Source organism: Amphiura filiformis, chromosome 18, assembly GCF_039555335.1.
Source record: "Amphiura filiformis chromosome 18, Afil_fr2py, whole genome shotgun sequence".
Taxonomy (NCBI): domain Eukaryota; kingdom Metazoa; phylum Echinodermata; class Ophiuroidea; order Amphilepidida; family Amphiuridae; genus Amphiura; species Amphiura filiformis.
Window position 1 is genome coordinate 57,837,555 of NC_092645.1, and position 13,125 is coordinate 57,850,679.

At 37.4% G+C, this 13,125-nt stretch overlaps 1 protein-coding gene across 4 annotated transcripts; it reads left to right on the top strand.

Moving 5' to 3' along the window:
* Nucleotides 1-12,016, top strand: LOC140138849 (uncharacterized). 4 transcript variants are annotated; one of them, XM_072160626.1, is made up of 7 exons: nucleotides 1-110; nucleotides 3,760-3,856; nucleotides 5,494-5,582; nucleotides 10,269-10,421; nucleotides 10,632-10,754; nucleotides 11,071-11,193; nucleotides 11,469-12,015. In XM_072160626.1, exons 3-7 carry the CDS (start codon nucleotides 5,507-5,509, stop codon nucleotides 11,594-11,596), a joined length of 603 nt encoding a protein of 200 aa, XP_072016727.1. In that variant the 5' UTR covers nucleotides 1-110; nucleotides 3,760-3,856; nucleotides 5,494-5,506; the 3' UTR covers nucleotides 11,597-12,015. The 4 variants fall into 4 exon arrangements, with proteins under 4 accessions (XP_072016727.1, XP_072016725.1, XP_072016726.1 ...); XM_072160624.1 differs by lacking the exon at nucleotides 3,760-3,856 and having other exon boundaries at nucleotides 2-110; XM_072160625.1 differs by lacking the exon at nucleotides 1-110 and having other exon boundaries at nucleotides 3,611-3,856.
* Nucleotides 12,017-13,125: the final 1,109 nt, after the last annotated feature.

Consider the following 13,125-nt stretch of genomic DNA (forward strand, 5'->3'; position numbering starts at 1 on the left):
TAAACGCTCATTTTAGATCCCTTAAGATTTTTTATTAGTTTGTAGAATTTCAGGAGAACTACCTACAGTGGAGGTTGCTGATTTTTATTAGTAGATGAGCATTATAGCAGGTGGGTACATACAAACAACCACTTATACTTTTTCTTTCGGGTTTTAGATATTATACTTAAATCACGCATGACTTTGTCAAACTATATTATAGTTATTATTTAATGCAATTTTCTTATATGCATCTACAACTTGCCGTAAAGGAGCGATCGTTATTTATGGCAAGAATGGGTAAATTTAGGGGGAACACGAAATTTTTTGTGGTCTTGAGGGGGGAACCTGAAATTTTTAGTTGAACCAGGAGGGGGATTGTTAAATTTTAAATGAAAATTGGGAAAACAAGGGGAACGCGAAAATTTTGAGCGGACGCGAGGGGAACGCGAAATTTTTTGTCGATATTTTTGCCAAAACACCCATTCCCCCCCCTGCCGTAAATAACGACCGGTCCCTAATAAGTTCGGGAAAGTCGTGAAGTTTTTTGCATGTTTTCAGCAGCGAATTGTTATACATAATTATGGGTGAACGATTTACATTATTAGGTTCATTACTTTTATGTTATTGTAATGTTTTACGCATCTACAATCCGCGAAAAAATAGGTGGCACACTTGCTCATAACAATTCAAATGCGTACTATAGCAATAGTATGAAGGCGAGTGAACACGGCTGCCATGCATTAGAAGAAAAGACTCCGCTCTGTATCCCATCCTACACCACCTCCCTCTTTCAATATTGGAGGGTCTCATGAACATGTTGGCAACATTTCTTTGTGAACATTGAGTTGGGGGAGTTATGGCAGAGATCGAGATTCACTAACTACATTTTATGATAAATGACGTTAATGGTATCTGACACTGGCACATACCAATACCTAGGCCAACTTTGCGTATATACCAATATAAAACGCATCAACAGAGAAAAAAGACGAATAGCTAAAGAATGGGGTGTGGGAGAATCAGTAATATGAGAGGAAAAACTCTAACCCGTGTGTGAAAATGTGCAGTTACGCTGATCCACCACATGTATAGATTTTCTAACCACTCGACCACACAGAATTGCAAGTGGTTGAACAAAATATTGATGGTGACAGGGCTGGTAATGAGGATGATGATAAGAACGACGATTGGCCATTTCGAAAATGGAAGACATAATAGCGGGATTTAAAACGTTTAGCGAAAATGTACTTTTCTACGGCGGAAATCCGTACAAGTTATCTTTTAGGGCATTAACGCTTTCAGTCTGTGCCGCGGATATGTGTCGATACAGACTAAATTATGAAGATTGTGAAACAAACGATCGAATTCTATAATGTCAATTGGTTTCTCATTGTTGAAAAAACGTTCCATATTATAGGGAAATAAGGGTAAATTTAATATTAATATAATTCGAGACATATGTATATGTGACGATAGGAAAGAAGATTAAAATACCCCTCGAATGCTGGCTAGACCGCTTGAATGCAGGGCAGACCTGTTGAATGCTCACTCGATCTGTCGAACGCTCGTTTGACCCGTCGAATGCTCGCCCGACCTGGCGATCGCTCAGCGAACCCGTCGAACGCTCGGGGTACCCGTCGTACACTCACAGGGCAGTGGATTATAGGCCTGAGTCATGATAAGGTATCCCACGAATCGGTTTATGTCTTCTAGGGGTCACAGGGATGGGTATTGGTATTGGTCAGGGATGAGATCAGGGGTACCAGGAATACAGGTTAATGCGAACCGAGGAGGGTAAGGGTGGTTCCTTGCGGCTACGGTGATAGGCCTACATGTTATCGTGGAGCAAGCAGTACTACTGATCGCGCCCACAATGGTAATTATATGAAATGTATGAAATAGTTAAATGAACTAATAAAACGTATGATATTTTAAATCTAAAAAGAATCGTTGATATCAGTTCTTAAAGTTATTAAACAGTTATGATTTTATTAGAATTTCAAGACAAACACCCTCTGTCGCATCATTAAACATGTGTGCATTTTTATAACAACTACCAAAACGTTAAAACGTTAACTGTCCAGTTACATTTTGTGTAACAGTGTTTCCATGATCTCGTTTACATTTTGATAAAACAAAATCGTCACTTAGAAAAATCAGTAAACTACATTCGTGTTCCGCTCATTAGGAAACTAGCTCATCAGTTTTACCAAACAACTGCAACGGACATGATATACATGGGACGGTCAATAAGTTCCGCAATCAATATTTATCTCCACGCATGAATGACTTTGATGACATTTACTTATGACTACTTAAATAAATACAAATTTGGGCCTTTGTCTTTCAAAACAAAAGTGTATTATCAATGTTGAATACTTGATTACGCAATGACATTAGCATAAAGCACAATAGCATATGGACACTGCCTGTTTTATGGTGAAAAGTAGTGGAGAAAGGAACTAGGCAAATTGAGGTATTGTTATCTAATTCCAAATATCTCAAGAATAAAAGAGTGGAATCTGGCGCGGTTTTGTGATTATGTAGACCGATAAAACACGGTTAACGCTATTCTCTTTCTAGACCTATACCATTTTGATTAAAGATAACAGATCAAGTTGAATATTTCTAATTTTCACCCATTGCCCTTTGCATAATAAGAGATCCTACTGGTTCGATTAAGTAACTACTGATCATTGAAAACGGAGGTTTCAATGGTGAAATCTGAAACAATTCTTTCTTATTCAACCCCTTGTTTGAACCCCTATTTTTATTGCCACAATTTATATTGTACTGACTATTATAGCATACTAAACATCAGAATTGTTTTTTGTTTCATTTTGGAGATAATTTTAATTCTTGTTTCTACGTGTGCTCGTCTCTCACGATTTTCGTACCATTTTTTTGCTTGTCTTTAAGCCTATATTTGATGAAATTCAAAGACCGTCCCTTACCTCATATGTTGATGCATACATTTCTACATTTACAATTATCACGTATATATTTTTTTATTATTGTTAATGAATGTTACTTGAGAATTCGAGAAGGAAATTTTACACACGCAATGGTAATTATGAAATGCGACAGCGTATGTATAATTATGTAATAATGTAGTAATGAACATGCGATTATAATTTTAATAAAACTAACTGGAAAAAAACACGTTTGAAGCCATGGCGTTATCTCTTGCTCATTATAATGAGTTCTAAACAGTAAATTTAAAAAAAACAAACACATTAATGGTTTCACCATTTTCTAAAATTATTTGCCATCCAGGTGTTCAGATATTTTTAGGACACACGGTATAAAATATAATTGCAATCTATGTAGGGGGCCTTGGTAGGCACTAAATGACAAAATGTGTCATGTGACATTCTAAAATGATTTTCTCGCAAATTTGACTTCGAAATGTGTATCAAGGATCTATTTAAAACAACATTTGTGCAAATGTTCCTTTAAACGATTGAAACAAAACTTGAACAGGAAAATGGAAAGGTGAAGATGTCATGGTTAAGTGTTTTTGACTGGATCAAAATGATCAAATTATGCCTTAGTATAACCTAGTACAGGAAACAATTTATGGTAATGGTTAGGGTTTATAAAACTTTTATTTGGTTTTTGACACTAATGACCGTTCGGACTCAATATAACCGCCGAGGGATTCATGCGAGTTTCCCACTCTGATTTATAATGGCAAGGCAAATAATATTTTTGTTGCAACAATCCTAGTCTTTAGAAACTTCTGGTGATCAAATGAACGGTTTTGATTTTCTCCAGTTTTGCTCGCACACATTACTTTCATTTCCTGCAGCCCCTATCTGTTAGACGGGCCTTAACATTCTGAAGAAAATTGCACGTTTCACAGTGCTGAACGGTAAGGATTGTTTTCTTCAGATTATGAGATCGCTCAACAGGTGTGGTCTGGTGTGTGTGTGTGGGGGGGTGCGTGTAGGGGTGTGTGGGGGTGTGTGTGGTGGGTGTGAGATGGGGTGCATTTGTTTAAAATAAACAAGGTTTAAAATAAGAGCAATTATTATGGATGCAGTTATATTCCAATTTTATGAAGTGGTTTATATGATATTGTAAAATGCCTCTGATTATTCGTGCAACCCCAATGTCATTCGCCCTGCTTATTATTTGCTCATAATTTCCTGGTTTTACACGGCAATTAGATTAACACATTTGAAATCTGTCATACCTCTGTAGAAGATATAAGAAAAGTCTTCCACAATGGAATTATGTTATACAAAATGGAATTTGCTAGGGTTAATTCTGTTGAAACAAATACTCTCCCTGTATGTATGGCTTTACTTATATATTTCAAATGGAAGTTACACAATTGTCTATTCTATTGGAAATCTATACTGTGGATGACTTCAGCTAAGTCTTTCCCATGGGGAGTGTGTATTGTGAATGGGATACCGGTAGCCCATTTCACCCCATGAAGTGAATTCTAAATCTTTCCCATGGGGAGTGTGTATTGTGAATGGGATACCGGTAGCCCATTTCACCCCTGAAGTGAATTCTAAATCTTTCCCATGGGGAGTGTGTATTGTGAATGGGATACCGGTAGCCCATTTCACCCCTGAAGTGAATTCTAAATCTTTCCCATGGGGGGTGTGTATTGTGAATGGGATACCGGTAGCCCATTTCACCCCATGAAGTGAATTCTAAATCTTTCCCATGGGGAGTGTGTATTGTGAATGGGATACCGGTAGCCCATTTCACCCCCTGAAGTGAATTCTAAATCTTTCCCATGGGGAGTGTGTATCCATGGGGGAGTGTGTGCATTGTGAATGGGATACCGGTAGCCCATTTCACCCCCTGAAGTGAATTCTAAATCTTTCCCATGGGGAGTGTGTATTGTGAATGGGATACCGGTAGCCCATTTCACCCCATGAAGTGAATTCTAAATCTTTCCCATGGGGAGTGTGTATTGTGAATGGGATACCGGTAGCCCATTTCACCCCCCTGAAGTGAATTCTAAATCTTTCCCATGGGGAGTGTGTATTGTGAATGGGATACCGGTAGCCCATTTCACCCCATGAAGTGAATTCTAAATCTTTCCCATGGGGAGTGTGTATTGTGAATGGGATACCGGTAGCCCATTTCACCCCCTGAAGTGAATTCTAAATCTTTCCCATGGGGAGTGTGTATTGTGAATGGGATACCGGTAGCCCATTTCACCCCATGAAGTGAATTCTAAATAATAACATCGTGCTTCTAGTCTTGCTGAATGCGTTACACTGTAATAAACGTGCTAAAACCTTAAGCAACACGGATTATCAGGTGAACCACAAAATAATTTTTGGTTAAAATTTGTAAGTTTAAATTAACCTCTGATAACGTGTGTTTGGTTAAAATTATGTGGTTCATCTGGTAACCCGTATTGGATGATCAATTTAACCTGTGTTTTAAGAGTGTAATACAATATTTTGTTTCGTGTATTATTTGAAGTTCAACCAAAATAATTCTATGTATTATGTCTTTACTCAAATTTTCGCTCTACAGATTTCATTCCAAAATGGCCTGCGATGATAAGAATATATTCATTAATGAGATGGAGATGGTTGAACAGGATGTAAGCAGAGAAGGAGGAGGTTAGTTATACTTAAGACAAAATCCAATCCAATATTTATGTTGATACCATAGGCAAGTAGTATTAGAGTCAATATAGACATTCTAGAAATAATGTTTTCGAGTTCGGTGGAAAAATATTTGTTCGTGTTTATGGGTCGGTGGATGGAGGATATAAATAAGGTTTAAAAGTCTCAACATGTTCACTTTTTTCGAGACTTCGTTTGGATGAACATGTCAGGAAATATGGGTAGGAACGATAAATCTGTCTACGATGAAGATATAGCTTGAAACGACAAGTGAAAAAAAAAACACATCTTCGGCGAATGGAATGACGTCTAAATCGTTCAAGACATAATTCACGGCGACGTTACGATTATAAATGATTCCGTCCGGTATGGTTCTTATTATAATTATTGAGCTACTGCACATCATCATGTACAGTATGTGATGGACATAGATTGAACGATTACGGCAAACGTTTCTAAAGGGACGTACGCTTCCAATTAGCGTAGTCGATCCGGACGTATCAAATATTGCGCGACTGCACATCATCATGTACAGTATGTGATGGACATAGATTGAACGATTACGGCAAACGTTTCTAAAGGGACGTACGCTTCCAATTAGCGTAGTCGATCCGGACGTATCAATTATTGCGCTACTGCACATCATCATGTACAGTATGTGATGGACATAGATTGAACGATTACGGCAAACGTTTTAAAGGGACGTACGCTTCCAATTAGCGTAGTCGATCCGGACGTATCAAATATTGCGCGACTGCACATCATCATGTACAGTATGTGATGGACATAGATTGGACGATTACGGCAAACGTTTTAAAGGGACGTACACTTCCAATTAGCGTAGTCGATCCGGCCGTATCAAGTATTGCGCTACTGCACATCATCATGTACAGTATGTGATGGACATAGATTGAACGATTACGGCAAACGTTCTAAAGGGACGTACGTTTCCAATTAGCGTAGTCGATCCGGACGTATCAATTATTGCGCTACTGCACATCATCATGTACAGTATGTGATGGACATAGATTGAACGATTACGGCAAACGTTTTAAAGGGACGTACGCTTCCAATTAGCGTAGTTGATCCGGCCGTATCAATTATTGCGCTACTGCACATCATCATGTACAGTATGTGATGGACATAAGAGAGATTGCGAAATTTACGTGAAACGTGACACGGGAACGCGAACAGCAAGCTACATTAGTCGAAAATCGGTTATTATGCCCTCTAGAGGGTGAAATCTATTGTGAATTGGTCAATCGTGGAATTACCGTAAGGCGATTACGTTGCGGTTGGTAGCAAAAAATGACGTTCCAAAATGACAAAAAAACGCATTATAAAATGCAGGAAAATGTTATGTTTATCATGTTATGAAACGAATCAAAGTATCCTAATAGAACAAGTAGAGTCCGACATGTAATAAAATCCATTTTGGGGTTAAAATTTGATCTCGTATAGACAAGAAGAAGTGAACAGATTTCGATTTTTTCGACGCGAATTCGAACGGGCAGATTGCCTATTCATTTGTGTGTGGAAAATGCCGTCCAAAAATCAGCTTGCGAAGAGGCGTTTTAGGCAAGATTGTGTCGTGTTACGGCATAAATGCGGTATAATTGTCTGTTTGGGACGGGGAACAGAAGTTCGTACAACGCTATTTTTCGCCTTGCTTTTTCGTTGTGCATTAAAAACAGCTGTCAAAGTGTTTTGCTTATGGATACTAAAATGTTTTTAAAACATGATAATGCATGTGTTTTTGGTTTTAGTTAAAACGTTTTGATAACATATCGATGCATGTTTATATAAAAATCATGAAAACTCGTGTTATATTGAAAAAATAATACAACAACATTTTAAGCCAAAATTCGAAATGCTAAAGTAAACATATTTAAGTGTCTATTGTGTTAGAACGTTTATCAGCAAGTTTAGAACAAAGGTTTTTTTGAATGTTATTAAAACTTTTTTAATGCCCTTGACCCTCACATAACCTTTAACCCGACATTTAACGTTTTCTGTAATATATTTGTGTTTGCTGGGTAGTAATCGAACTAGGCATATTAGATTATCTATTTTCATTTTGCTTTAGAAAGTAAACAGGGTATTATTTATATGATAATAGAGTTTGTTTCTTGTTATTCGAATAATATACACCAAGACTTCCCAGGCATCCAACACCAAACTCTGTTTAGATTATTTAGACAAATAGCATACACGTTTGAACATATAGGCCTATACTCATTTTCCAATAGCCCGAAAAACTCAAATATCGCTAATCTGGACTGAATGCTTAGAGCATTATAGATACAGCCAGTCGTATTTACATATCAATACCGAGGAAAGTAGTTCGATGAAAGAAGATAATCTTCTCTGGTTCGATGCACCCAAGGTGAATCAATGGGTGCTTCCTATTACCTTTAGATTATTTGTCTCAGTATAGCGCCATCATGATTGCAATTGCGTTTACACGTAGTCTTGGTTCAGACCCTATGCGGCTATCACGAACATACTAGGAACGACGAGCGTTAGGACCGACACAAACTGGCTGTGTAGGAGGCTAGTTTGGATGTGAACGGGAATATGACGTTCTACCGCAAAATGCAGAAATCCGTAACCCGTATGGCGTTTCCCGTGAACGCCTCTCCGCAATCTCTCTATAGATTGAACGATTACGGCAAACGTTTCTAAAGGGACGTACGCTTCCAATTAGCGTAGTCGATCCGGACGTATCAATTATTGCGCTACTGCACATCATCATGTACAGTATGTGATGGACATAGATTGAACGATTACGGCAAACGTTTTAAAGGGACGTACGCTTCCAATTAGCGTAGTCGATCCGGACGTATCAAATATTGCGCGACTGCACATCATCATGTACAGTATGTGATGGACATAGATTGGACGATTACGGCAAACGTTTTAAAGGGACGTACACTTCCAATTAGCGTAGTCGATCCGGCCGTATCAAGTATTGCGCTACTGCACATCATCATGTACAGTATGTGATGGACATAGATTGAACGATTACGGCAAACGTTCTAAAGGGACGTACGTTTCCAATTAGCGTAGTCGATCCGGACGTATCAATTATTGCGCTACTGCACATCATCATGTACAGTATGTGATGGACATAGATTGAACGATTACGGCAAACGTTTTAAAGGGACGTACGCTTCCAATTAGCGTAGTTGATCCGGCCGTATCAATTATTGCGCTACTGCACATCATCATGTACAGTATGTGATGGACATAGATTGAACGATTACGGCAAACGTTTCTAAAGGGACGTACGCTTCCAATTAGCGTAGTCGATCCGGACGTATCAATTATTGCGCTACTGCACATCATCATGTACAGTATGTGATGGACATAGATTGAACGATTACGGCAAACGTTTTAAAGGGACGTACGCTTCCAATTAGCGTAGTCGATCCGGACGTATCAAATATTGAGCTACTGCACATGATCATGTACAGTATGTGATGGACATAGATTGAACGATTACGGCAAACGTTTTAAAGGGACGCACGCTTCCAATTAGCGCAGTCGATCCGGCCGTATCAATTATTGCGCTACTGCACATCATCATGTACAGTATGTGATGGACATAGATTGAACGATTACGGCAAACGTTTTAAAGGGACGTACGCTTCCAATTAGCGTAGTCGATCCGGACGTATCAATTATTGAGCAATTTCACGTGCACAATGTGTGGAGAGCGTAGATTGTCATTGCGACTAAAATTTAGCGATTACGTCAAATGTTTCTACCGGACGCTTCGAATTAGCATGGTCGTTCCGAATGTATCAATTATTGAGCGACTTTACGTGTACAATACCGTATGTGGAGAGAGTAGATTGTCGTTACAACTAACATTGAGCGATCACGTCGAACGTTTCATACGAGCACACATAAATAGTCAGTCTCAGATCTGTGCTCAAGTGGGAAATTGTGTCCACTTTATATTTGATATTGATTTCATCTTGTATGGGTCGGGTGAACATGTTAGCGAACGCCAATTACAATATAAATATACCCAAAAGGGGTACTCTAGGGTCACGGGGGGGTGGGGGGGGGTTATAGTATAAGAATGCAACTTCTTCCTGTCGATGCAAATGTAAAACGGACAAATGTTGTGCATTTTCTTCGTTGTCCGCACATTTATTTTGTACGTGCAGAATATTAAATACAAGTTAAATAAGCGACCTCGCTCCGTCACGGGAGAATGATTTGAAGAGTTAGACGGGCGTACGTTCACTGCGTATGGGAATCGCTACCTCTATTGATCATACCTCAGTATTTGATTTTCACTGCTTTTAACGAGTCACTTATTTTTGCGCCTATTTAACACCTGATAATGTATTAAATTTGTAAAGAAAAAACCCAGGTTATTTCAATTTTATTTTAATTTTTCATACAATTGCTACATTTTTCAATCGGCTCTCTGCACAAGATTGATCCAATTTAGTCCCTAAATTTAATAATGAGTGTATTTAAAAGTGTCACAAGTAAAACATGCAAACATAAGTCATAATACACTTGTACCCTGTTCCTGTTGCTCATTCACTGTACTTGCCAATCACTGGGCTTATAGGCGCATTTCCTGACCAGTGATTGGATAGCATAATGAATACGTCATGTCAACACTGTTTTACTGGTTTTCTGCATATGATATTACAGTGATAACTAATTCAAATGGCATCAGTTTCACGTCCAATAAACTGCGTTGGGGCACGATTGTCGTTCTCATGATGATTGTTATAAGCAACATTCTGACTGCCATCGGAGTGTACGTTAACATGCGGCACCAACGACAATATCCACAACAAAAAGGTAATTATAATGCAATAAAACAAACAAATAACCCAACAAAAGAAACTTACGAGTTAATGGGTCAGGTTATACTCCAACGTGTAGCGGGTGATGTTCCGCTGCGACCGACTAATCTTCTTTTCCTTTGATCATACCTTTTGTAGTTTTCTTTTGATTATACCGCAAAATCTGTGTTTTACCTAATACGACGTACGACTTATTTTTGTACAGACATTAATGAATGTAATTCGATTACTGACAACTGTGACGCAAATGCTGTTTGCCCTAATACCGTTGGTTCCTTCGCATGTGCATGTAATGCCGGTTACAGTGGAAATGGAATAACATGCACAGGTTAGTCAATTTTGTGCCATATCACAATTCTATTTATTCCAAGTAAATGTCACCTATGCGTGAGTCAAACTACAGTTTGGAAATGGTGCATTCCTGTCAAAATTTTATAGTATGGTTGATTTAAGTTGACTTTCAAAGCAAATTAGTTTTATTACTAATAGTTGTGATATGATCAATCAAAAATGATACATTATGTTGCCAGTTTAAATTATATCACGGTTCAGAGTACATGAAATATTGTAACATTTCTTTTGATCAAACCTCAAAGTATGTGTTTAATTAATACATATGACCTATTTTATACCTTTTTGTACAGATATTAATGAATGCTGTTCGAGTACTGATAACTGCGACGCAAATGCTGCTTGCACTAACACGGTTGGTTCCTTCACATGTGCATGTAATGCCGGTTACAGTGGAGATGGAGAAACATGCACAGGTTAGTCTATTCATTTTAAATAATTGTCACCTCTATGCGAGGCATAATTGTTGGAAATGGTGCGTTCCTTTGTAAATTGTTTACTATGACTGCTTACACGTTTTTAAAACAAATTCGTTTCAATACCAATATTTGTGATGTGATCAATCAAACAAGATGCATTATTTTGCCAAGGATAAACAATTTAAATTTATTCAAGCGTTATTGATTTCTAATTGTGTTATGTTTTATATTCAAGAAACTTTTGATCATACCTCAAAATCCTCAAAATACAGATATTAATGAATGTGCTTTGAATAATGATTACTGTGACGGAAATGCTAATTGCACCAATACCGTTGGTTCCTTCACATGCACATGTGATGCCGGTTACAGTGGAAATGGAGAAACATGCACAGGTTAGTCTATGTTTTGTCATATCACCATTCTATTCATTTTGAATCATTGTCACCTCTATACGAGCCATACTTTTTGAAAATGGCGCATTCCTATGTTAAAGTACTTACCCAGTAAACACAAAAACGTTTTAAAAACGTTTTAAATAAGTAATATTTTGGCTTTTGGTTTAGGTAAAAACGTTTTAATAACATTACAATGTCGGGTTATATAAAGGTCATGATAACGTTTTAAAACGTTTTATATGAAAACACACTACAACAATATTTTTAAATGTTTTCAAAAAATGTTATTGTAAACTATTTTTGCCAAATATTGTGTCAATACTTAAATAACATTATGTTAAAATATTTGAACCCAGCAAACACAGCAATTTTCTTAAAATGTCTTTTTCAAAACCTTTTTTATTAAAATTGTCGGGTTATATAAATGTCATGAAAACGTTTTTAAAACGTTATTGAAAATATTTTGGGCAAACATTTTTCGCAAAATATTTTTTCAACTCCCCAAAATAACATTCTGTTTAGAATGTTTTGTATCAAGTTTTCAAGAATGTTTTTGGAATGTTATTAAAACGTTTTTATACCCTTTATATAACCCGACATTTAAACGTTTTCTGTAAAACATTTTTGTTTGCTGAGCAGTAGATTATCAAAAATGTTTTTTAAGGTTATGAAAACGTTTTATACTCTTAATATACCCTTTATATAACCCGCCATTAAAACGTTTTCTGACAACCTTTTATAACCTTTTGCGAATCATGTCGAAAACGTTTTGTGTTTGCTGGGTACTTTGATTGCTTATACCTTTTCAAAGCAAATTCGATTCAATACAAATATTTGTGATGTGATCAATCAAACAAGATGCATTATTTGCCAAGGATAAACAATTTAAATTTATTCAAGCGTTATTGAGTTATAATTATTGTGTTATGTTTTTTATTCAAGAATCGTTTGATCATACCTCAAAATCCTAAAAATACAGATATTGATGAATGTGCTTTGAATACTGCTAATTGTGACGCAAATGCTACTTGCACCAATACCGTTTCTTCCTTCACATGTGCATGTGATGTATGTTGCAGTGCAGATGGAGAAACATGCATAGTTTAGTCTATTTTGTGCCATACCACGATTTTATTTATTTCAAATAATTGTCACTTATATACACAAGTCAAACTACTTTTGGAAATTGTGCATTGCTGTCGAAACATTCTAGTATGATTGATTTAACCCTAACCGCCTAAGGGCTTTTTTGGCGACAGGAAGGAAAGAAGGAAAGAATAAAGAGAGAAAAGAAAGAAAGAAGTTGTTTGCTCTGGGTGGGATTCGAACCCGAGAGCCCTTGCATGCCAAGCACACGGTCGGCGACACCTTGCGACGGGTCTTGGGCTTCGCTGGCCAGCGAAACCGTGCCTATATATCACTTAGGGCGATTGCGTCATCACACCACGTGGGATGCACGCACGAAAAGCGCATATATCAAGTAGTATTTTGTAGTATACAGGAGGGTTAGGGTTAAGTTGACTTTCAAAGC

What these genes read in the sequence shown, in the direction of transcription:
- LOC140138849 (XM_072160626.1), top strand. Translation starts at nt 5,507, where the DNA reads ATGGCCTGCGATGATAAGAATATATTCATTAATGAGATGGAGATGGTT. An exon ending in TGTAAGCAGAGAAGGAGGAG is followed by an intron (nt 5,583 to 10,268) that starts GTTAGTTATACT and finishes ATGATATTACAG; the next exon opens with TGATAACTAATTCAAATGGC. An exon ending in AAATGGAATAACATGCACAG is followed by an intron (nt 10,755 to 11,070) that starts GTTAGTCAATTT and finishes CTTTTTGTACAG; the next exon opens with ATATTAATGAATGCTGTTCG.